Below are 26,552 nucleotides of genomic sequence, written 5' to 3' on the forward strand. Positions count from 1 at the left end.
CTCAATCAGCAGTATAGTGCAGGTTTTTAAGCTCATAAAGAAGCACTTGAACTTTCATTTTTTGTCCTGAAAAGCAAAAAAAAAAAAGTAAAATTCCATTTGGCTTTCATTGGACAACAACAATTTCATTCATTTTCTCAGCCAAATTTAAGACAGTATAAAGGACAGACATTAGAAAGCAGCCAGCTGGTAAAGTTGTCCATTGTCTGCTCAGCTGAGAGGAGAAACGTGACTGGGAGCCTAATCTTGTTAGACACTTAGCACCAGAATGCCAGAAAGTAATGATGTAATGATAATGACGAACCTTTTCACGAGTAATTATCTGTGTTTATCAACACGTGTTAGGTCATTTAATATAATTGAGTGAGTGATAGCCACCAAACCCGTCACCGCCATTCATAATTTCTTTGATTTGCCAAGCGTTTAAAAGCTGGAGGCACAATGATATCAACAGAGTGATCTGCACAGAATCACTGCTGCATGCTGATGGTGGAGAAGCAGCAGCTCTGCTCTTGTCCTGCTTCTTGATCCACCGTTTTTTTGTGCCTGAGGACAGAAGTGGTTAAACACCTTAAATCCTATTTAAGGTGTCTTTGTTTGATTTCTTCTTAGCTGCTTTGTCGCGTGTCTCCCGCTCAAATATGAGACGGAGATCTGGTCCTACAGACCTGCACTGGGGGAGCTTTGGTAAAGTTCCTGTTTGCTCAAGAGTTTAGGAGGCTTTTATGTGACACATTGTAAAAAGAGCTTTTAGAGGGCATGGTAAGGAACAAAATCTTTTAAATGGGGAGGGAGACGGAGGGAACTTTGAATGGGAACTATAAATGTGAGTAGTCAGGAAAAATAACCAATTCACGTATTTTTCATAGATAGATACATGGATATTTACTTTATTAATCCTGTGGGAAATACAAGTGTTCAGCAGCCTACATACAACAACATAAATAACAGGCAGGTTAGTACCATTAACATTAAAGGTTAGTACATGCTCTGAAAAACTTGCTTTAAAATACTATAAAAAAAAACCTTCTAATTTTAAAATCTATAGAAATAATAAATGCAATTAAAATTCAATATACAATATTTACACATTTCAAGGCACCGTGATTTAAAGTGGCTTAAAGTGATTTAAAGTGACTTTGACTTGGTAGGAAAACAGTTGTATCAAACTACCTAAGGTGCATAGACCTTTTAAAATCGCCGTGGTTCTTATTGACAAATTTGACTTTATTTTGCAATATAAAAATTTTTGACCGCCTTTTTTTTGAAGCACTGTTACACTGACATAAACTCCATGCTCTGTGTGAAATCCTACATGTATATTCTATCTGTATCTATATGCTAAACCCCTGTCATCTCTCCTATGACACACACCCCACAGGTTTTGCTATCAGCCGGGAGCTTTGATGCCTGTTTCTAACTGCTGTCACTTTCCTGGCTGTTTAAGTGTCCGTTTAAAAACTGCTCTGTCCCAGAGGGCTTGTCTTTTACCTGTCAGCCCCGTCTGAGCACTAATCACCACACAAAGCTGAGGCAGCGCACCATGCGCTTGTTAGCCCTCGTCCCAATCTTCTGCCACATCCCCCTTTGACATCCACACGGGCACTTAATTCCCCCCTATTATGTTCTTATGTTTCTATAGCCTCCTAATGAGACAAGAAAGGGGAGTATCAGGTTGTGTCCATTGATGCGACAGGCTCGGCGTGTGTTGAGTGCGTGTGAATGCATGTGCCAGCGCTCTGAGCCATCTGCCCATCACAGGAACATAGGCGTGTAATAACAGAATCATGACCGTGGAGATCAGGGCCCCGGCAGGGAGCCTTGTATTCATGGAGCTTTAAAGGCAGCCATCCAACACTGATCGGACACGCCCAGCTCCCCTCTCCGCCTCTTTATGTGCAGTCCAAACGCTCGTGCACCCCCTGGTTCCATCCTCCCAGCCGCGCAGGCTTCCGACTCCATGTTGCCAGGGGTGACATGGTCGCCAGGGTCAGAGGTGCTTGTTGAAGGTGAGGTTCAGACAGCGGGCCCATCTGATAGCACCATCTGGACGAGTGACCTGACATAATTAGTTATTAATTCTTCTCAAACAGGGAGAAAAGAGAGGGAGAGGAGGTGGTTACACACTGCTAATGCTCTTACTGGCACTGCTGTTCTTAGCATCAGGATTATGGATGTAGCTGGTGTTGCAGAGTTTGTAGAGAAATGATAGGCCATGAAAAACCTCCTCAATATGATTAAAAAATAAACTGCACTGTCAGTCTGCTTGCAGTTTAGTAGGGGATCTTACATTTTTGCACAAGTTGGAATGAAATTATGAAAATATGTGATACATTTTTGGGTGAGTTTATTGACCAAATATAACCAATATTACAACACATATATCCATATTTTCACTCCAGCTATAATTTTTTAAATATTCTGTTTCTCTTTCTCACATTTTTGCCAAAATACATGGAACCAAAACTTGGAGGTTTTAAGCATTTATCAAAAGAAATTATTGAAAATTAGGAAACTACCTTGAGAAATAGAAACAGATGAAGAAAGTGGGTACAAAACAAATTACAGGACACAAAATAACACATTAAATATACAAAAAAACAAAAAAGAAAGCCTATAATGGTTATATAAATAAACTTAACCGATATTGCATCACATATTTCCATATTTCCACCACAGCGATATATATTTTTGTATATTTATAATGGAGACTGTAAATTTGAGATGGATAAATTGCTTAAACCTCCGATTGCCAGTGAACAGCAGGTTTCAGTGTCAGTTGCTTCAGCTTCAAGATAAAACACTGATAAAGCCATCCAAATGTAGGTGAACATGACCAATTTCTTTAACAGAATCTGAAGTAGTGCTGAATACAATAAGGTCTGCTCCATTTTTAATTTTTTTTTTGCCAAGGGCACCTCTTTCTTGCATTTTTTTTAAAAACTCAAACATCAGTCTTTTGCTTTGGTATGACTGTAATAAAGGAAAAAAATGTGTTCTGTTTCTCTTCACATTGTTGCCAAACTTCATGGAATGTTTTAAGCATTTATCAGAAGAAATTATGGAAAATTTGGAAATTACTTTGTGATGTAGAAACAGCAGAGGAAAGTGGAGACAAAACAAATTACAGGAAACAAAATAACACATTAAGTTTAAAAAAAAAAAAAAACTCCAATGACTTTATCGAACTTAACCAATATTGCATCACATATTTTTACATTTCCACTCAGCTCTATTTAATTTTTAATATTCATAATAAAGACTATAAATATGTGAGACAGGCTTGAATCTCCAATTGCCAGTGAACAACAAGTATTAGTGTCAGTTGCTTCTACTTAAAGATGAAACACTGATAAAATCATTCTAGTGGAGGTGAGGATGACCAATTTCTTTAACAGAATCTGAAGTAGTGCAGAATGCAATCAGGTCTGCTCCATTTTTTTTTTATTGTCAAGACCAGCTCTAAACATCAGCCTAGTGTGCTGTTTCTACATAGGACCAAAAGTTTTAAGCATTTATCAAAAGGAATTATAGAAAACTGGGAAATTACTTTGTGAAGTAGAAACAGATGAGAAAAACAGAGACAAAACACAAAATAACACAATAAAGATGCGCTAAAACCTATAATAGCTTTATAAAATTCTCCAATGATCGAAAAGGGGAAAGTCACACTGAAATAATCTGATGGTTTGTTCTATTGTTGCTCCACAGATGATTACAACCAGAGTGTTTACAGTAACTTTGACTTGTTTTTCTTTAATCATTTTGCTTCCAAAGCCCATCTGGTGTTGAGCTCTTTTGTGTGGAGTGTGTAATGTGACCATCAAGGACTATAGTGGTACAGTGTCAGCAGCGGCCCCTCCTGCTGCTCCGCTCCACCGCTACTGCTGCTGCTGCTGCTGCTGCTGCTGCTGCTGCTGCAGGGGAATCTCCTCATTGGCATGCAGGCGGCGACTCGGAGCCGTGGAGCACCGGCACCCTCTCTCTAGAGACTCTCTCCTCGCTCTTTCCTCTCTCCTTCGTTCTCCTTGTCTTGTCTCCTGCGCTCTCCCTCTTGCCCCCCTCAGCACAGCTGTCACAATATCTGCTCAATACGAGTGCTGGAGGGATCGCAGGAGCCAGAAGAGGAGCCGGGAAGCTGATTTGCCGCTTTAGAAAACGGAAGATTTCAAAACAGAACGTCTGAAAAGGCCTCTTGTGAGAGGTGTTGAATCAATCTTCAGATTTGTCAACGATTTGTACGGTGCATGCAGTACGGCTGTTAATGCACCAGGGATTGGCCTTGCAACTCAACAGGAAATCATTTAATAGAGATACGTCCACGGGAGGTGGGGGATAAACAAGAGTGTAAATCACACGGAATGATTTGACAGTGTCAGAATTTTCAGGCTGATCTCATCTTGGCAGATTGATAAGGTGTTTACAGCAAGAGGGACTGGGATGCAAACAAACAAACAAACAAACCCAACTTCTTGGCATGTGTTTTGCAAAGATGCTCCAGTGAACAATGGCAGACGAGAGCAAAGAGAGAGGGAGAGGAGAGGCACGGATCCTGTGTGGCTCTGTGGATTTGGCAGGAGTGAAAGCAGTGAGAAGAGCTCTGATACCAGCCAGACTCAAGCTGTGGGCAAATCAAGCGTGAAATCGGGAACAAAGGGATTCACAGGATTGGAGGGCATTAGATTCACACTGTCTGAGCCTTGGTGTGTGTGTGTGTGTGTGTGTGTGTGTGTGTGTGTGTGTGTGTGTGTGTGTGTGTGTGTGTGTGTGTGTGTGTGTGCGTGTGTGTGTGTGCGTGTGTGCGTGTGTGCGTGTGTGTATTGTACTTGTAGTCTTCTTAATAGCCTTACTACTGAGAGATTAGTGAGTTTTAAATGAAGGCAGTTTTGTTTCGGTTTTGTTAAGGTGATAAGACTTTTTTTTTCACGATTTTTATTTAAAACGCAACATTCAATCAAAGCAACTTACAACAAACTCCATTGCTAAATTTGTACCATTTATTCAATGTGGATTAAGTGTTTTGTAAACCATTTAAAATCACACTGATTCTTTCACATGGAGGATTTGTGGGAACCCTGGATGCTGCAGATTCATACATGCTCCAGTCTTTAACCATTTATTTTGTTGAGATATCCGCATGTAGACTTATCAGTCACCCACTCTCAAGCTGTATTTTTATGGAAAAAATGCAAATTTACAGAAATCAAATTATTAAAACCAACAACTTAATATTATATCAGTATCAACAGATGTCCTCACACCATTAAAATAGTGTTTATGATGTTCTTTAAAGGACAAATTTGGTTCCATTTTATATTTTTTAAGCAACAAAAAAAAAAGAAAAATGAATCCAGATAAGTAGTTTTGCCTATACATTTAAAGAATAACGATCCTCTGTGCCATTAAGCTCCATTGTTGTCCAAAGACTACTAGAACTATAGATTATTTGGAGTCAGTCTCACATATTATCCTGATGTTGTACTCTCTCATGCACCAAATTTTAAGGTGAATACAGTGTGCAAAAATGCACCATTTTCTCCTTTTTAAGTGAAATTTGCTAAGATCTGCGCTGTCCTACAGGTTTGCAAAACTGTTTTACCTAAAACTTGACATTTTTGACCAATTCTCCAACAAATATCTCTTTAAATTTCTGTTTCTGAATGTCTTTGAAACGACTAATTGTTGTTTTTTGTTGTTCAATGGGACTTCCTGACATTGACTCAAACACAGCCTCCTGCTCTAATTTTTAAATTTTTAATGAGACTTTGATTCAAATTGGTGAAATTCGAAACAAAATGATGAAATGGTGAGAGTAATGATGACACTATGATGCTTCAGAGTGCATTACTTTGATTCGTGTGCCGTAATTAGCAGCACATTTTCTAAGCAGCATTCCCAGTTCAGGTGCTGCAACAAACAGAGACATCTTATTTCCTGTCCGCTTTGCGGCGCCACCTCAGTCTCCCAGCTCAGCCAATCACATCGACCAGGTGACCTCAATATCCTGCTCCACCCGATCAGAACATCTAAATGTCCCCTGGTGCAATGAGGTCTGCTGTGGAGGTGTCACTAAGGGTGCTGGTTGAATGATTTTCCCAGGTCTTGTGCTATTTTTGCCCCCGGTTGACTCATTTGCAGGCGACTCGCCACCGGAGATGCAGGATTTTATTGTCATTTTTAAAAAAAATGCTACATGGGAAGTGTTTTCATGCACAGTAGAGTGTTTGTATGCTTGCATGCTGTCGCGGCTGTGTTTTGAGGCTAGATATGTTTCGAGGCAGCTTTCCAGGCCGGGTTCAAAGAAGGAGGGGTATTAAACAATTAGAAGATGTCAGTTCACACTCAAAGAGGTCATAAAGTACGCACGAACAGAAAACATGTTGAAACATTTTCCTTTGCTGCCTCATAAGGATGACTGTTCACTAAGCGCCGGGTTGAATTATGGAGGCTCTAGTGGAAGGAACACTTTAATTGATGTATGAATATGCAATTGTGCCTCAGTGCCAGGCCTGAAATCAATCAAGTAGACATTCAGTGGCTATTTTGAGACTCGCCACCTGCACCCTCGTATTCTGTGGTCGTTTGTGAATTTAGGATCCATTTCTCCTTCGCTGCAGTCCTGAAACCCTGAGATCTTTCTCCTGCGGTTCCACAGTTTACCTCCACAGCGTCGACCACATGACACCAGGCAGCATCTTTATCTCCTCCAACCGCCGACGCCTGACGGTGTAAACAAAGCCGAGCCACTCGTGCTTTTCGTTTGGCTGCAGCATATAGTTAAATTAACTGCAAATGCTTTAATTTTGCAGCGCTGTGGTTCATTATGACGGGTTCCTGAGAGTAAGGAAGCGATTAACATGACACATCTGTTCTTGTAGTGACGTCATGTGGCCCTTTGTTTTTATTCTTGATTGATTTTTACTCCGGAACCTAACATCTGCTATTCTCCAATAGCTCTTTGGATTGCTCCCAAAAAATGCAAAGATCCCCACTGTTGCACTTCAAGACAGGTCTTTTCTGTTAATGTGGTAACTCTCCACAGTCCTTGTTTTTCCTGTTTCCCTGCAGTTGAAAGCAGCAAAGAAGAGAATTAGAGTATTTCCTATTTTCAGCTGTATACTCTCTACCTCTACTGCACCACATTTTTGGTGAGAAATGTTCTACCTTTTACATTTTATATTTTTTTAGTGCTAAAAAAGCTGCTTTTTAAAGAGATCGATCCCAACTTTCCAAGCTGAAAGTCAATCAGTAAGCTGCTTATTTACCATTATTAAAGTTACAATATAGCTTTTATAAACCTATTAACTTAGAACATAAAATTAAATTTGCTATGAATTAAAAGCCCAATGCTATATAAAGTAATTAAATCTAGATACAGCATTAAATTAATACTTATACATGATTTCATCAATAATAATGAGACAATTTAATACATAGAACTTTTTTTTAATAAGGAGCCTTTCTGCATAATGAGTTTTACATTTAACACTGAATGCATTATATTGGTAATACTTCCATACTTTCAGTTTAATTCCAAATACAGGAGCTTAGCTTGTAATGAAGCACTTTTACAGTGGTTTTGGTACTTTCACTAAAGCAAATAATCTGATTTTCTCTTCTACCGCTGCTGCTTGTTATCTGTGTGTTTACAGTGTGTGAGAAAACTGTCAGTCTTCCTCTCTGCTGGCACACAAACCCACAGTTTTCTTCTAACTCTGTAATCCACTGTTTCTTTCTATAGACCGAGGTGGATCTTGGGTGAGGTAGCTGGGGAGGTGTATGCAAGAGTGCAAAGTCTGGGCAAAAGGCCCAGCGTTTGGCCGCATTTGTAACCAAGTCTACATGTGAAAGCCTTCAGGGCACATCAGGAAAAATCCCCAGTGTTTAGACGAAAAAAGAAGAAAAAAAAAAAACACACAGCTCTCTGATTATTAAAGTATCTCAGCAATAAACATACACCCACTCACACTCACACTCACACACACTGTTCATAGACCTCAGTGATGTCAGTAGCAGACTGCGTTGGTAGTTTCTGCAGCCGGAACGACAGCAGCAGTGATATCTGGCAGACCATCAGATGGTCGTGTCAGCGGTGAATGATGGGTCGAGTTCTGCATCCAGGCCCAGACTGCGTCCAGGTTCAGTCAGACAGGCAGGCAGGCAGCTCTCCGGCTACATGTGAATAACTTACATACATTAAAACATGCCGAGAGAGAAACTGCCTGTGAGCAGAGGTCAGAGTGGCTAAATGTGTGAGTTCAATTGTTCCAAACAGCAGGAACGTGTTGCTGCAAGTGCATGAAAAACGTGACGGCTCGGCAGGAATAGATTTGTTCAGGTTTTTTGCTGGAGATGTTTGCAATAATTCCCGCCTTTAATTCACCATCTTAAGCTTTTGACATTTTGTCCGATACCTGTGTATGAAACTGCTCTCTAAAAACTATAAAAACACACATCAGTGAGCCACATGTTTGCTCTGGGTGAAATGTTTCTTCATTGTGATGAACTCAAATACACTGTTCTACTATAAAACCTGGAGTAAAGTTAGCTATTACTTAGCATTTACTTAGCAAAAGAGTAAATTATATGTCTGTGGTCAGATTTACAGCCTGTTGGTCGCATCAGCTGAAAAAAGACTGAATAATCACAGACTACTCTGTTCTAAATTAATGATTAAATACAAAAAAAATTAATGTTAGGATGTACTATACATTTGTGTTTGTATGTATATCGAAATATCCATTTTTCTGAGGCAGCAGCATTAAGTGTGTGTGTGTGTGTGCTCATTCAAAGCAGACGGTTTAACAGACAAGACAAAATTCAACACACACCAAAGTTATTTGTTTGTAACTGTATTCAGATTTAAGAGACTTTTTAAACCAATTAATAAATAATCTCGTCACTTTTTGTTCAAAAGTTCATTGTGTGGAGATATTTACATCATAAATTAAATAAGAAACTAAAGACATTCAACTTATTTATGTTTCTATCAATCATTTTTAACCCTTTAGGCTGTGGTGACAAAACAAAACAAATGGGTTTTTTTCTGCGAGAACAGCTGCATGTGGAGCAGAATTTAAGGATTTTTTTTTACAGCATATTCTACATATGCCAATAAGTTGGGTAAAGGTTATGTGAAGTAAAAACAGGAAAAATTATACTCTGATATGTAAATAATATTAGCTACAACTGTAAGTCGATATATACAATGCCTATATTTAGAGGGGAGATTACAAATGAGTTAGTTGAGTAACAACTCTTCGCACTCTAAATGAGGGCATTTCAACCTATACATTAAAGCATATTTTACACTTACATATCAGAGGCATTTTTCTGTGTTTTTCCACTTCATTTAATTTTTTTTCTTACCTAGTATCATAATAATGGTGTGATCCAAACACCAGAACTAATTTAATGCACCAGTCTACTTGGACAGGAAAAAAATGACACATACAGAGAACAGCCCACTGACAAATAAATACCAGGAAACATTGACATCTTACAATAGTGAAACGCTTGACTTTCCCATGTTGCACTTCATGTGTCAAACATTATGCTCTGTGCAATGGAGTTTTCAGGTGAAAGGGTAATGGAACAACACTTTTCCCTACTGCCTTTGGAAATCATGTCCAGGACAGATTAACTCACATGGCCAATGGTGCGTGAGCAGTTTGGGACAGAAACACTGGCTTGATGTTTAACCAGCAGGGAGGGGAATTCAGTTCACTGCCATTAAAATAACACTATATTCCTATTTAATGGAGCAAACCTCCTCCCTGTGTCAGGCGGAATAGCGAATGTCCTAGTTTGCTGAGTTTCCTTTAGAGTCTTGGAAAATCATCCTCTGGTGATGAAGAAAACAGAGTGGTACAATACAAAGGCCTGACAACAAAGTTGTGCTGAATGAACCGCAAAGGGCGTATAAACCCAACACAGGTGCCTTGTATCCTTTTTTTTGTCATTGTCTCGCCTTTTGTATCAAGCACCTGGTCAGTGTGCATACATCGCCACTATCGGTAGCATCCTCATTTTAGACAACAGGACCTATCTGCACAAGATATCGTCAGCTGCCGTTGGTTATGATGACTGAGGTGGCCTTGTGTCCCTGTATTTGCTCGGCCTGCATTCTCACATGAGACGCTACGTCGTACTGGACGCCTCCACAGGCCAGGCCAGAGTAGCTCCGCAAGTTCTCCGGATCATACAGGTGCTCCAGCGAGTACCCAGTCAAGGCATATGCTGCTTGCCTGTCCAGAGGCTGCCTCTCCTGGGCCGGATAGAGCAGCGGGCTCCCCTGGGGCTGTGGAGGGTGGGGGGACAGGTCCGTCTGCATGTAGTCTTTGGTGAGGGAGAGGCCCGGCCGGGGGATTCCATCAGAGCTGGGGCTGCTGAGACGTGACAAAGAAGCGGGACTTGTCGTGTTTTCGTCGTTGTCGTGGGGGCCGAGCACTTTGACGCTGTCCCGGTGATGGAGGCGTTCAGAGGGGAGGTCGATGCTGGGGGCTCCGGGGCCACGGCACACCACGCTGGGCATGGTGAGCTGAGAGTGGTGGGGCAGGGAGGAGGTGAAGCACGGACTGTGGGTTTTGGCGAGGCCTGAGACATCCAGCGGCGCCTTGTGTTGCTGCAGGCGGCTCTCTTCTTCTTTGATCATCTGCTGAGTGGCGCGGATCAGGGTCTCCATCTTGCTGGGCTCTCGAGGGCTTGATTGGAATTGGTCACCATGGTAACGCTCACCTGAATCACTGGTGGACCCGCCTCCATCAGGTGAACTCACAACACTGTCTTCATCCCAGTGGCCTCGTCCTGTAAAGAGAACCATTGGCGATATTTAGTAACAATGAAATAAAAGACTTGCTTGTGCTAATGTGTAAACGCTGTTTTAAATGCATATAGAATGATGGTCTGACTGGTGTCTTGGCAGAAGCAAAGTGGGGGTTGTTTCGCCTTTTGAGGATGGGAAATGTGAAATAACTTGGCTTTCAATTGCAGGCAATTTTTGAACAGATGGTAGCAATCGGCACACTGGCAAGAGACGGCATAAACAACTTAGCATGTCCCATAATAACATTTGGAAAACAGCTACCAGGAGAAGCGAGGCCAGAGCTATTTTCAGAAACAGATGGTTGTGGTCTCAACCCTAACACCTCACCGTGAATGGCGCCATGGTAGGATGTGATTTCGTAGCCCTCGCTGTTCTCCACGGAGAATTTTGGCAGGGACAGCACTGAGCGAGTGGTGTCCCACCACATCTCTCTTCCTGACTGGGGGGTTCCCAGGAAGTAACGTCCGCTCTGGCATCGAACCCGGTCACAGGTGGTGGTGTGAGGATGCGTCTGGGCATGAGCGAGATCGTCCTCCGACAGACCCAGACCGTAGCACAGGGAGCCTGAGTCCGGATACAGTCGATAGGCGCAGGATGCCTCCGCCGCCTCACTGGGATCCAACAGCTGAGGAGAGGCAGAGTCTGTCAAAGGACTCCCTCCCCATTGGCTGTCTTGGTCAGACTCCGAACGCTCAGGATTAAAAGCTGAAAATTGCTGGACAGAAACAAGAAAATCACAGTTCTGAGAGTTTGTGATTGGAGCCCCTTTCCAACAATTAAACTTGCACTGAGTCTCCTGTCTTGAGACAGCTCTATAAAGCAGACTATTACCTGTGGATAGGGCGACACTCTGGCTTTGGCCTTGGACTGGGTCAGACGTGACTTGGTGCTCTTCCTCTCTTCATTGTGACTGTCGGCGTAGGGGAACGCTGGCTTGGTGGGGCTCATTTGGTCCAAAGACAGCTGCATTCCCTTATACTCAGTGTCCCTTTTGGCACACACAAAATACATGTTGGAGATCAATATAGAGGTTTGAATTTATATTTATCCCAGCTGTCATGTTTTCTGGGCACTGAAGTGTTGGTTGGCCAACTGCAGAGGTCCAGACTAAAATGTCAATAGCACTCAGAATCAGAAATACTTTATACTAATGCTTTTTTTATTCAGAAATTCTTGATTATCCTGAAACTCTATTGCTCTAGATTGACTTTTGGACCCCCTGACTATCTAATATCATGAGTTCAAAATGTTAATTTGTCAAAGGCTCTTATTTATAACCAAATACTTTCAATACATGCTAAATACCCAGTGCATTTTATACTGGCTAAGCTATAATAAGCATGTTAGCATTGCCTTTGGCAGCATGAAGTAGTATGTCAAAGAGCAGCTAGCATCACTGTAGGATGAATTTGGTTAAATACACATCCATCTACCAACTTAGCTTTGGTTTAAATTCCTTTATGCGCTTTCTGCTGCAGGCCACTGAGCAGCCCAAGGACACTGGATGTTGCTCAGCGAGGGCACAGTGTCGTTTATTCAAGTTCAAAATTCCTCAAACCTTAAGTCTAACATTTCCTTGAATAATACTAGCACTTTGTCTGCCCTATTCAGTTCTGGTGGTAGTGTTGCACCAAGTGACATAATCAGTAGCCCGCAGCAGACGTCTTGGCTAATATTGAATATAGATAGCTCCACAGACGTTTTACAAACACACATTTCTGCGATATGAATGTTGTGGAGACAATGAGAAGTGAAAGTGATATTTAAGACACACTCATAATATGTCACTCTGGCTTCTGAGAAAAATAACAGACACCCTGAAGAAAGTTAATCATTCTTCTGCTGCCACACAACCATTACCAGAATGCTTCTAGGAAGCAATGTGAGTCAAAATGCACACACAGAAACCTGCACGCGCACCACTTCTGCAGTGGATTTTTGCTTGACAAAAGAGTAGTTTTTTGCATGATGCAGACTTCTTTTTACTTGCTTTCGTGCATGTAGCTCGTGCACCATCTTTGACATTTTAACCCACTGTCCTGCAGCTGAACTCAATCCAAGTGTCACTGTCGAGGGAGTGAAACGGCTCCTGTGTCAAGTGTTCAGCAAACATGAGCCTATTCTTAACTTATCACATCAACAGTATGTAATAGCAGCTGGCTGGCATTTTAAACCTTGTGGCCCATCCCTGACCCTGTGCAGCCAGCCTCTTTAATATGACTCTAAATATGACCCATTCTTTATGTACAACACCTTGGGGGTGGAAAGGCTATGTTTGGACAGCCAGCGCACGGTGCAAGTGTTATTTGCTCTTGCAGGTATAGTTGCAGTGGCTGGTTCTGCATCCTATCTGTGCCCTGGCTGACTTACGTCTGAGCCAATAATGTCGGGCCTTTGTGCAAACTCAGCTGTGTTAGCCGAATTCCACCTCAGGGTCAATGTCAGAGCACCTCATGTCTGAAATACGCCAGTAGCCAACCTCTAAACATGATTTATTAATGCATTCTTGTTGGGTTAAAACGCTGTCACAGCAAGGTGATTGAATTGTTGTTTGTTTTTTTAATGCAGTTGTTTGGGATTTTTGTACTTTTACTGCGTGTGAGGTGTCGGATACTTCTGCGTTAGACCTAATTATGCGCTTGGAAATTCACTGTCATTTTAATGCAGTTACTTTGTTTTCTCCTTACTGCATTGAAGAAATCAATACTTGGAGTGCAGCCATATGCATGCATAAACGCACAGACTCATACAAACTCTCCTTCATGTGCAAGTACGTACACACAAACACAGAAAAAAAAGGCGACACGTGGATCAACCAAACCTAACAAGGAAAATCCAACATGTGCAACAGCTATGAGATAGCTATTGATTCCTAGTTCACCGTTTGATCGATTTTGCTTTCCTTAGACTGCGAATCGATGGTGACAGTAGAGGTTTTTTGATGGGGTTGAACCCTGATGTTTGTCTTCCTGTCTCAAAGGGCCTCAGTGTGCTTTGTGCTCTCATAACACACAACTGCCTGAGCCCTGCAGCTGCAGTGTTTGGTGGATTTGTACTGAGAGGCTACAGAGAGATAAAGAGAAGGATTTCTCCAGGAGACAAGGACCCATCACATCACAAAGTGAGCTTCAAGCAAGGATCATAAGAGTGTATGATATGATTTTAGTTCATCTAGATACATATTCAGTGCTGCTCCCTCAAAAAACACCAATAAAAATGCATTGCCTCTTAACCTTGATGATGTTGAACCTGTAATTTCAGAGATTTCAGTTCGGAATCAATTCACACGCAACTAATGTCTCTAAGTATTTTGCACGCTTGAAATTAATCACTTTTTAAAAAAGTTTTTCTGCAATTTTTAAATGGAAAACTTTTAGTTTCGACTCACGTGAGGACGTAGTTGACACTGACAATGCAGTGAGGTCTGGACGATCGGCTGTTGTGGACGATGGTGGCGTAACTCTGGACCCAGACCCAGCCACCGTGCTTGGCAAGGAAACGATAATACTTAGTGGTGACTTGGCCTTTTACCAGCACTGAAGGAGATGAAAGAAGCACACAGCAGAGATTAACACACTTAACAACATGCGTGTTTTCTGTGTGTGATTGTCTGCACATGGCGGCTGCTGCAGGTTGCTCGAGCAGTTACTGTCTGACAAGACGCGATCAGGCGGCCTGTTGTAAAAGCTGAACAGAGCAGGCTTGTAACTCACAGAGGTGGTGAGCACAGCGGAGGTGGAAGATGTCACAGCTGTGGACATGATGGTACAGCGTTTTCTCTATGAGGTCCTGGGGCTCATAACCTGTCAGCTCAGCTACCCTGCAGAGGAATTAGGGAGTTAAAATATGCAGTGATTCAGGGACGTTTCATTCTTTTTCCTGCTCCTGCTTTTATGGACAATCATTTTTAGCCTGAGTAGCTTCTCCTTTTATTCTCATAATGAAAAACAGTAAATTCGAACAAAACTCTGACGCATCTAAAAAGAAAAAAAATATTGAGATGTTCAAAACAGTGTTGCTTTGTACCTGGAGTCCAGGAAGATGAGCTTCATGTCCAGACTGGCTCTGAACATGAACATGTTGCTGTGCAGTTTGATCTCGGTTACAGCGCTGGGTGGTAAAGAGTGACCCACAGCCACCAGTCCCACATTCTGGTAGCAGCCCTCAAAGGGAGACATGTCCAAACTGTACTGACGGATCTTCAGGTAGCCACTGCAATGAATCACCTGTTGTGAAGCAGACAAGTAAGGTGAAAATGACACTTAAGACAGAAAATTCTCAGAATGCACCTTTATATTTCCAAGAAGCTGTTAAACATATAGCATGATTTACATGATACTATTCAGAAGCATGATGCAAAAATTAAATTATAAGGACCAACATTTAAAAAAAAATATATATATATATAATTACAGTATTATTGAAATACAAAGCATATTGCAGCACTACCATAGTACAATATTTTTTTCCTAAATACAGATAAAGCATTCAGTTTATATAAGGCTATTTGAAATTAGTGCACATTTACTCCCTCAGTCAATAATCAAACTATACAGTTTTTGCAATTCATTATTTCGTTTATTAGGAAAAATAATAATTAAATGCTACTGACAAAAACTCCATTGCTTTACCTTGTATCCACCACTGGTGAGTCCTGCGTTTCTTTTTGCCAGCACACATTTCATCCGCAAAAAGAAAGAGCGCTCCATTTCATATTCTAAAACGAAGACAAACATTTTTATTTGAAAAAAAAAAAGAAGTCTAATGAGAAACTCTCACAAAGAGAGAAACAAAAATGCAGCAAATGATGGTTTGAAATTTAAATAGCATAGAATCACGGCGCGCAATTACGCACCGGCTTTTTTCCAATATCACTCAAATGTATTAAGAATATGCACTGCTATCAGAAATAAATGTGTTCTTTGTGTTGGATAAAAAGAAAATGCACACATGGGAAAAATATCAAGGGATTTTCAAATTGCATTCTCCAGGAATATGACATTGCATGAGACAGGCACATGCGCGCAAGACATGGCTAAATATTCCATCTGCGTAATATTGACACACATCCGCTGCATTTTATTCTAACGTATGCTGCTTCTAGACGTAGTGCAGCGTAATTACGTTGCAAATAACTCGACGGCATGGCGTGTGGGGAGCATTAGAGAGAGAACGCTCCTGTACCTTGTACGAAATGTGAGTGGTACGGCTGATGTGGCGTCAGGACAGCTGTCATCTCATCGTGGTCGGCGGGATGAACATATTCATAAATACTGTTCCCGGTCAACTCTACCTGTTGAGAATAACTCAGGTAATAAACGCGTAATGGCCGCATAGTGTGGAAGACAGCACCAATATGCAGACAAGTGTGTGTGGTTAAAAAAAAAAAGAAACACCTAAACGCACCTGAGACAGTCCTAAATGCACCGACGCGGTCTCTGAAATGTACATTATCTTCCCATCTGGAGCCACGACGAAGATGAATCCGTCCAAAGTCTGCAAAAATACACAAACCACTGTTACATCTCCAGGTTATTTTGCAGAACAACGTCGCTTCTGGCTCTTCGGTTGCAAATAATGATAATAATAATAATAATAATAATAATAATAATAATAATAATAATAATAATAATAATAATAATAACAATAATAACAATAATAACAATAATAATAATAATAATAATAATAATATACCTGCAGTAAATGAGATCCAAGCTCTCGGCCAATATTGTCCAAAGATCTTGTTCGACTTGCATGACCCCAAGCTTCACCCAAGCCTGCAGAGAGGGAAAGAATGCTGCGTAATTTCAAAATAAAGCAAAAATAAATAAACGAAAATGTATTAATTTTAAAATACCGTATTTTATATTTGGTTACACGGGTAAATACATATAAAGCTAATATTTTAATGTGTATATTATTTGTTTTAAAAATGCAGGACACACTCAATACAGAAGCCATTAGCTCCTGTTTAAGAGGCCTTTTTTTCTTTTTTAAATAGCTAACGTATTTATTCTCTCCCTTTATCCTGAAGCCTAGACCATTTCTTCCATCCATTCGTCTCTTCCTGCATGCGTCTGCACTCAGCAGAGCAATGAACCGCCATTGTGCTCCTCTTTAAACGACTGCAGTCTCGACTTTTATTATTTTATTATAATTATTCTAATAAAATTCTTCCCGAATTTTTGCCACCTCAAAAAAGTGTCCATCTTTAGATCCGTGTCCAATAAATCCCTGCGCCGAACAAAGCGAGGAAAACTGCGCTGCTCATTAAAATTCACTCAGTTTCATCAGAAAGCTCCTGGAGCTCATGTATCATCAGTAAATGAGGTGCCCGTCTCCCCTGCTGCAAATAAAAAATAAGAATCAGCTGTCGATGGGACATGCGGACTAACATCACCCCAGCAGATGAGAAGGTGTGTTAAAAAAGAGGAACTGTGACAACAAAAATGTTTCTTTATTTTGAAAGTGGAGGATGCAAAATATTTAAAATAAGCACCCCAAATAGAACATTTTTTTAAAACTTCCTCTCATATTAAAACTGCAAAATATGAACAGACCAGCTTGGAATAAAAGAAAAAAAACCACGAGCTTATGATTTGATTTCATGGGAGATCATTTGCAGTATTTCTCTCATAAAGGAGGCTGTGTGAGACTGTATGTGCCTCCTGCTTACATTTAGGTGATTAGAAGCCTTGCAGGGCCTTTTTTTATTTACTAATTGGTGAGTCTTGTTCTCAGTCACGCAGTCAAAAGGAACCTGCAGAGACCGGTATAAAAGATGGAGGCAGATCTTTTCTCATTTGGACAAAGTGAATTAAAAATGACCATAATCCATTTGGAAACGACCCCCTCTAGATAGGAAAGTTTCTGCAGAGCTTAAAGACAGCCTGTAATACTAGTATCCTGATTAAAATGCATTTAATATCATGTTTTATTCCTTATAGCATCGCTGCAGAATAATTCAGAACTATTATGTGCTTTTTTTATTATGCTAGTTTTACTTTTTTGTAGTATACTGAGTCTTAAAGTAGTAGTTTTATATTTTTGAAAGCATATTTTCGTCCCTCACATATACACACACACACACACATATATATATATATATATATATATATATATATATATATATATATATATATATATATATATATATATATATATATATATATATATATGCGTAAAAGGATTATTTTTCTTCAGGCTTTTTAATAAGTTTTTTTTTAATTAATGATGAGGTCCAGAACTTGCAGATAGGGGGGAAAAAGTCAAACCAAAAATAAATAAACGAAAAAAAAAATAAAATACAGCAGAGTTGGAGTCTGTGTGCGTTCTGCTCGCTCACCCTGAGGGAAAACAATTCTCATCTTCAGGTAACTCGTCGTCAGTCTGATTATAGACGCTTTGTCGAGCTGAGAGGTGATGGCCGACGGTAAAGGCAACATTTTGGCCAGTTCGTAAAATTCACTGTTCTCTTTTTCCCGTCTAGTCCTTGCGGCCGTTTTGGATTTCTCCTTCATTTCGGCGCCTTTTTCACTGTATCCTCACTTACAGTCTGTGGTCATTCAAAGTAGAGATTCCTCCACGCTTTGCCAGGTTTTCATAGTACTTAAAAATAATCTAATAAAAAAAGAAGCTGCAATTGTGATACCAACAGCTGAATCCAAAAACAAAAGTGTGAATATCCCTAGAAGTCCAGCTGGATTCGGGTCAGTGACACTTCAACTGGTTGCAGTTCCTCGGTGCTGCTGCCGGCCTTCATCCATGACCTGCAAAGTCGGGGAAAAAAAAAACATTATTTCTGCTATCCAGGAGGGAAAGTAGCATCATTTTTGGTGCACAGATAAGACCTGGCGTGCATGATGTATCCTAACTGTGCCTTGGATGTATGTGTGATTCAGGCCTGCATGTCACGTGGAGCGTCAGATGGATTTTACGCACCAAAATAAAAGTCTAAATTTATTTGGAAAAAAGATATACAACCGGGGTGTGCTTGTAAAATTAGAACCACAAATAAAATTAGCAACTATGACTGCTCACACGCGTAAATATAAACTATCCAGCCGGATAAAAGCAACAGCAGCAGCAGCAGCAGCAAAACAATGTGATGCAATAGAAGCTATGAAGCAACGACGAGTGCCTGCAGGGAATAAATGGGCTTTCATTTTCAGAAAATATAAAAACATGTATTTAAACAGCTGCTCTACTTGTATATGTCTACTAACTGCAGCTCAAATGCTTGTATGGTTGATTTTCTTTTATAAAACCAGCTCACACTGCAACAAATGGTAAAGGACACACTGCCGACATGTTCATCTCACGTCATTTTACGCAGCATTTATCCTCAAACAAAACCTCCATTGAGATGAAATAATTCTGCATTTTCTGTTATTCCAGGAGTCATTATGTTTCTGATCACTGCAGCACCAGCTTGACATTTGACCCAAACACAATTCCTCAAACGTGCGCAACACGCGTTTGGGGAAAAAGTACGCATAATCTCACCTCACAGGTCGATTATTTTCACACGTTTTAAGGAAATAATCGTTAAAAAAAGTAATAAAACATCCACCACCAGCTGACAGATAGGTTAACGCAGATATATTCGCAGTATTCCTACCCGAGCTGCTGTATTTCCCTACATCTGAATCGATCCTGTGGCCCTTAAATGCCGCCTGCTGGGAATTTCACCTGTCCTGAACCGGGTTTGACCAGTCGTCCCAGTTAAAATTGGTCTCAGCTCCTCCTGGATTTTCCACCTGGAAAGGCGAGCGGGCCGTGCGCTGCATACACCTCTCCAAATTATAAGGACGCGCAACGAGTGGCATTTGTGCCCGACAAAACCTCCTCTCCTCAACTATCTCAATGTCCCTCTCCGGAGCTGCCCGAGGACCCGCCCACCGTGCGCTTTTTGCCGCGCTCTGATTGGACGGAGGCGTCCAAAGTCGTTACGCGATTGGACGCGCAACGTGGGCGTCAGTTTTTTGCTGCACGGCGAGGTATGCGCGGCACTTGGCCGTGCCCGAAGTGAGTGATCTTGTTGTGTTTTTGTCATTAGCGTGGAGATCATGGATCAGGCGGCAAATAAATAAATAAATTCGCATAAAAATCGTACGGCGCTGAGAAATGCTCGGCAGGTGAGAGGCAGAATAAAAGCTTTAAAGACTTCCACATGGTGATTATTGTGTTGAAAAGAAATAAAATAATACCAAAAAAAAGCAAGCAAGCAAGCAAAAATCAGTCGTCCAGCAAGAACACGAGGCATCAGTTTCTTCACATTTATTATTATTATTATATCATGAAAAATCGTGATTTTCTATCCGGCATTTTAAGGCAAGTAGAAAATAATCTGAAAGTTCTGAGTGGAAATATACTGAATGAATGTAGGATTTTATCATCCTCCCAGAAATATTTGTTCTAAATCAGTGCTCCTGCAAGGGTGCAATGTGGAATTTGGTGTGTTTTTATTTATAGCAAGTGCAGGTTTGTGAGGTTTGAAGCAATAAATGCACAAATACAACAGAAAAATAAAATGGTGTCATTGTTTGGCAGAATCTGTTGATGCTCTAGTCTTGCTGGTTACCTTAAATCACACCTTCAATCTTAAGTATCACCATCTTAGTGTCCTTAATGATACTCAAATGCCCAAACTGGACCAACACACGGAGCAGCTCTTCTGTTTTAGTGGTTACACTGAATTATTCACTTGTTTTGTGGTGGATCGTCTCCTTCTGAACTCAAAACCTTCTCGATTCAAAATTTCCTCTGCATTCAGTGGTTTCCATGCTGCACTGGAACATGCAGAGGCTGTTTCAGGTCCTCGTGGCCTCTAATCGCAGGCTCTGAATTTATTCCTGTACGTTTAATTTGACATTGAAATCTTGAGGGTTGTATCTGCATGATTTTTTCCCTCCATTTCTTTTTTCTTTTTTTTTTTGCATTTAACTCAGTGGAGCAGATAATATTTTTAACTTGCCTTCCTCGTCAAGGTAAACCGTTTTGTCTGGACTTATTTTGAGACTAAAAGGGGTTTTAAAAAAAAAGACAAATGCAAAAACAGTTTACCCCAGATTGGCAGATTGAGAGAGCAGTGTGACGCGTCCGCAGCTCATGCGTCGTTTTCTTTCTTTCTTTCTTTTTTTTTTTTTTGTGTCCGTCAAACACGTTTATCTGAGGATTAATTTCCATGGTGTGAATCAGATGAAAGCGCCGCGGCGCATGTAGTTTTTTAATTAGTTACCGGGCGCTCAGATGGAGGAGGGGGTGGATGGAGGGGTGGAGTTGGGGGTGGGGGGAGAAGTGTGCGGAGGTGAGGGTGGGTGGTTGGTTGTGGTGTGTTGTGGAGCAGCGGGCTCGGTGTCGGGGGCGCGGACGCATGACGGTGAGCTCATTACGCACATAATTAGCCCTTAAATTGATGCTGCATCTCGCCATAATTGGAGGCTCTCCTGCTGCCTGGGAACAGATATACGTCTCCATCCTTTTGTGTGGGTGAGGGGGGTGACGACAAGGGAGAGAGGGTGTGTATCTGAATTGTTTCTAGCAGACTCCAAATCAGCTTCACAAGGCCATACCTTTCTATTACTGTCTCGTTTGTGGCAGCTAAAAAAAAAACAAAACAACAAATTGGCTATTAGAGGACATTCCCAGATGCCAACTGGTCTCAGGTTCTCCCTTTAAACCAAACAGCACATTACTGCATCTCTGACATGTGATGTTTCTAAATCAAATCACTGAGGATGAAAACCTTCATCGCTGGTCAGAGATCACCACGGCTTGGTCCTTCTCCATGCAAATGATGCATGGAGGAGGTTTTTTTTTCCAAATGCATGCAAACTGAAACATGCTCACATCCAGAATAAGGCGGCTTCCTACCAGCAGTGCCCCCTCCACCTCTGCACCGACTGGGAAGTTCTCTGAGAGTATGAGCTCTGAGGCAGCTGGTAGAAGATTTACCCCGCCTGGACATCCTGTTAATGCCCCACCGCAGGCTGTCGCAACAGGGGAGCTCGCTCTTCCGTCCTTCCAACCCCTCCTTCGCCACCACCCTAGTCTCGCCCGTCTTTCCATTTTTATTGTGTTTTTACAAATCATGCTCCTCAGTGGGAAGCCGGGCCTGAAATTCTCCCCAGCATGGAAAAAAAAAAAGAAAAGAGGAGGGGGCCCAGGTTAGTGAAGGTTATTTAGGGAAAGGATTCGAGGAAAAGGTGGGAAGGAGGTGAGGTATCAGTTGAGCCTTGGGAGGAACATGGTTCTTCATTTTCCTCGATTCAGATTTCGTATACGAACACTGGAAGAGCTTCAGTTTCATGATCTGGTGACTGAGCAGGAACGCTATCCTCAGTACCCATGAGCAAGGCACTTAAAGGTCCTGAAGTTACACATATTGTCCTACTTTCCTCTTGAGATACCTGTAGCCAAGCAGATAAATGTAGTGTTTGATTCTCTACTTTCAATATTTGACCCATTTCTGTGTAGCTGAAATGAATTTTCTTTACTGAAACGAATGCAACTGACATAATTTGAGAAATTTGTCCGACTCTGCACAGCTCGTTTCAGAGAAATAACAGGTTTTATGCATTTTTATTCACATATGCAGTAACACTTCCTGAGATCTGTAGAGTTTGGCGTTCTCCTTTAAAGACTTCAACTATATTTTCTAGACAAAAGTACCTACTTAGGATAATACATGAACTTCATTGGGTACATTTTCACTTTGATCTTCAGATTGAACCTTAGGAAAAATAACCCGAATCAAACCTAGACACTGCAAATTGTGAATGCAGTAATTTGATTCTTGTCAAATTCCTGCAGACTTTAATGTTTTAACTACCTGCTCCAGTGAATATCAAGATTTTTTCCTGCTTGTTATCATATCAACATTGTGTGTGTGTATATTGTTTTTCTATGCAAGATGAGAGTAATCAGCAGTCAACCCCATAGCTGACAATTTTCACATTGAAACACTCTCAAAAACACAAATTTAGACTTCTGAAGGTTTTATACACAACAGCTAATTAACCAATGTGCCTACTTTCATGGTGAAACTTTCTCTTTCCCTTCAGAATCAGTTTCTGGGTCGAACAAGTGCAACATATGATAATTTTTCAGTGTTTGCTATGAACTGCACTGCCGCACATCATATTGTCCAAAGAAAGCTTCAACTCTTTGTAAATTGATGGTGATTGTATAGATATACAACCCAGTGAAAATGCCGCTTACCTGGAGAAGGCAGGCGTGGAAGTTTGAACTCGACCAAGACTTGCTTTAAAAAAAGACCTCCAGTAATGTCAGATCAACACTTTTTATATCCATTATAACCCACTCTATGTCCAGGCAGGCCTTTTCCTATTATGTGCTTACATATATTTAATAGATATGCTGGAATATATAATTATAGCAGTCAAAAGCGAGAACTATGCTAATAGACTGTACTGACAATATATGCATATAGGAAAAGACCATATGTGGATCATAAATAGATGGCTAGTATGTGACATCTAATAGGAAGCTTTGATAAGGATATGCTATTGTGCTTAGTATGAACCGTTTTGTCTGTTACCCTCGGTATAAAGATCATAAAATATCCCGAAAAGGAAGATGGAAGATTACAGTAGGAGAGAATCGGGTATTAATCGAACTTTTGACCAAGACTTTGCTCAAGACCAGCTCAGTTTGTTTAAGGCTACATTTTTGTGGCGTACAGCAAATGTACAAGTGGTCTGAAATCAGACTCTGTTTTTCCTTTTTGTGATTATGTAGTGTTAGAATAACTGAGGAAGTCAGTTTAGAAATTCAGCACACATGCAAAACCCATCAAATTTAGTAGATTTCAGAATGTAACATAGGAGTATTGTGCCAACTCACAACCACAACTGACCTGTGACTAGTTTAATTTGTCTGTGGACTCACACTCTCACACATATCCACCTGTAAATTTAAACCCTTTCCTGTGCTTCCTCTTTCTGTTGTTAACTTCGTCATGCACTAATACGCCACAGTTCAGACACAGATAACCTGATTAGATGTAACAGTGTGCCTTATATATGTGGAATGAGGATGGTTGAGGAGATACAGAGCGTATATACGGAAGGCACATTAAAAACTGTGCAAAAAATCCAGGAGATAATATGGAACCAGTAAGAAAGAGGAAGCGTGGTAACAAGAAGGAGGAGAGATGGTGGAGAGAAAAAAAGCAACAGTCGATTCTAAATGTGTGAGTAAAAGATTTCACAGAATGAGTGAAAGGCAATGAGAGTTAGGCGCCACGTTGAGTTGCACTCTGTGCTCGGAGATTGAAACGGCTGGGCATATGTAAACAGGCTGCATGTTTGACCAAGATTTGCCAGTTTTGTTGTCTGTAAGCTATTACCGACTCTTTGTGTTCTGTTTCCTTTAAAAGAGCGAAATGCTGTTTAGTACTCCCCGTCTCCTTTAGCTGTCGGTTTCGAACCAGCCATTTTATTTGGACGCTTGCAAATCTTCCACCGTATTCTTTTCCTCTCATTGACGGTGACTTTTTCCCCCCCATCAATTCCCGCTCTCTGCGTCTCTTTCTGCCAGGCCCTTCACTGAGCCCATCTGCTGTGTGCGAGCGTTAATTAACCACACTGCCATTTCCTCTGTGCGTGCTGCGTTTGAAGGTGCTTAGAGTACACGAGTCAGCCCCGCAAGTTCATCAAAATGCTAATTCAGCCCAAATTAAAGTTGTGATTAACATTACACAGTTTCCTGTGCAGACACATTGATCCTTCCATGAGCTCTCCCTCCTCTTTCTCTGGGTGATGAGCGTCTTGGGAGGGAGAGAGACGTTCCTCTGGGGCGTTCTTGTCGTCGACGCCAAAGTGGAAGAAAAACAAGAAACAGCCTGCAGATGAAGCTAATGGTGTGTGAGGAAGATTTGTGTCTAAATGCTAACAGCGTTTATTCTGGCATAAATAAACAAAGCGTCCCGTTCTGTCCTATAAGAAATATGGTTTCCCATTATCTTCCAATAGTTTGCATGCATATCAATCCATATTTGTTTGTGTGCATGTACTGTACCTGTGGGTGTGTTTCTGCAGCGCCTCACAGCGTGTGCATGTGTGAGGAACCAATAAGCTGCAGCCCTGATGCTGTGGCACAGTTCTGACTGTATTTACCCTGCTGCCTCCCTGACACCGAAGGCACACGGAAACTAGTCCCCTCAAAATAGTGTTGTTTTTTTTTATCCTCCTTTCATCCAAATCAAAATGCACTTCACCTTTAAAACAGATTCTTTCTGTTTTTGTAATTATGTTGCACGTGACCTCAGTCATGTCTGGTTTCACACGTGTCTACAAGACGTAAAATGTTAAGCGCTAAATAAATTTGTAAGGCTGAAAGACAGATTAGCAGTATCTTTAGCAGGTTGGCTGTCCTAATTCGTGAGAGTAAATCAGCGAGCCATGTGCTCCTGCTGCAGCAGAGCCGGTGCCATTTGTATTTCTTGTGCAACAACAACGGCTTGACATTCTCATTCGGTAAATGACAGCAGAACGCTTATTTAGGTACATACTGTAGTTTTGCTCGCTCTCACACTCGCACACACAGACACAGAAGAAAGAAAAAAAACTTGTGATGGTAATGAAAGCCCCTGCCGTTCATCACTCTGTCTTAAGCAGTGGTTATTGAGGCATTAAATATGTCTACACAGGGCTCAGGGAAAGGCTGCCAGATCAGTGTTCTCCTCTGAGGGGGCTCTGTTTGCATACAGACAGGTTGGGGGATTGGGAACGTGCATCGAATGGAGCCTGGGAATCGTAACTGGGTGCCCACCACTCTGGTGTTAGTGCCATTATGGGATGTCACTGTGGGAGAACTGCGGCTCTTCAGTGGGATTACTGAGATTCTTGCTGAAATTGAGCGGAATTGGAAATACGGCCAACGGATCCTCTCCCGAGTGATGCGTGCACAACGCTGACGCACATAGACACGCAGCCCTTCCATTCATGTTCAAACGAATGCAAATGTGCATTTATGCAAACATTTCCCACCACAACTGGAAATCTGGTGTTGATGCTGTATAGCAGGAACGAAACACGCAACTAATAGGTGATCGCCAGTGATACTTTCTCATCTTTGTTTTTGATTTCTCTTTACAGGGGTGACAACAAATGCAAAACTGCACTGGTGAACACCTCAGCAGCCTCTGCTGTCTTTCATGCCTGTTTGCATAGTGTAAAAAATGGTGGTCTGGTGTGTTTTTTTTTTAAAAGCCTGCTTTCCAACCAAATTCCCCCTATGACTGGGAAAGATTTGAATTGTATTAAAATGAACTGAACTGCATATAAAACCAAAGAAAATCCGAGCAATCTGCCAAACTGTATGACCATGGAGGCTATTACAAGCAATCTTTGGTATTAAATTCCTCAACTGTTATGATTATTTTTACTAAGATGGAATCAAGTCTAGCAAAATCTTGTGGTTGCTGGTTTTGTTGCTTCTCTTCATCTGCGTATTCCTGAGACCCCTTTGTTTCTTTACTACAACATTGCACAGTAGCCCTCTGCAGTTTCAGCACGGCACAGATAAACTGCACAACTTAGGCATAAGGAAAGAGCCTTTACAGCTCAGTAGCTTCCTTTCTAATGGGTTTGGGGGTCAATGTGTTGAGGCCACACTCCCTTCTGAGGTCCCTTCTCCTGTGTCATAAAATAAACATGCTGGGTGCGACCCTGGTGAGGGTGAACATTAACACCCCAGCCGC

At 41.3% G+C, this 26,552-nt stretch overlaps 1 protein-coding gene across 2 annotated transcripts; it reads right to left on the minus strand.

Annotated features, from left to right (window-relative positions):
- Positions 1-6,184: 6,184 nt before the first annotated feature.
- Positions 6,185-19,681, minus strand: LOC111566447 (single-minded homolog 1-like). Of its 2 annotated transcripts, none has more exons than XM_055016270.1 (12): positions 19,446-19,681; positions 18,171-18,594; positions 16,520-16,602; positions 16,232-16,321; positions 16,010-16,118; positions 15,457-15,542; positions 14,852-15,051; positions 14,539-14,645; positions 14,214-14,361; positions 11,657-11,813; positions 11,153-11,540; positions 6,185-10,806 (listed from the first exon to the last, which is right to left on the minus strand). In XM_055016270.1, the coding sequence occupies exons 2-12, from the start codon at positions 18,343-18,345 to the stop codon at positions 10,064-10,066; spliced, it is 2,286 nt and encodes a 761-aa protein (XP_054872245.1). In that variant the 5' UTR covers positions 18,346-18,594; positions 19,446-19,681; the 3' UTR covers positions 6,185-10,063. The 2 variants fall into 2 exon arrangements, with proteins under 2 accessions (XP_054872245.1, XP_054872246.1); XM_055016271.1 differs by having other exon boundaries at positions 19,517-19,678.
- Between the last annotated feature and the right edge of the window lie 6,871 nt (positions 19,682-26,552).

Source organism: Amphiprion ocellaris, chromosome 12 (genome assembly GCF_022539595.1).
Source record: "Amphiprion ocellaris isolate individual 3 ecotype Okinawa chromosome 12, ASM2253959v1, whole genome shotgun sequence".
In the NCBI taxonomy this organism is placed as follows: domain Eukaryota; kingdom Metazoa; phylum Chordata; class Actinopteri; family Pomacentridae; genus Amphiprion; species Amphiprion ocellaris.

Coding starts and splice junctions, on each gene's coding strand:
- LOC111566447 (XM_055016270.1), bottom strand. CDS start 18,345: ATGAAGGAGAAATCCAAAACGGCCGCAAGGACTAGACGGGAAAAAGAG. Junction 16,603..18,170: donor GAGAATTGTTTTCCCTCAGG/GTGAGCGAGCAG, acceptor CCCTCTCTGCAG/GCTTGGGTGAAGCTTGGGGT. Junction 14,646..14,851: donor CTCATCTTCCTGGACTCCAG/GTACAAAGCAAC, acceptor ATTCCTCTGCAG/GGTAGCTGAGCTGACAGGTT.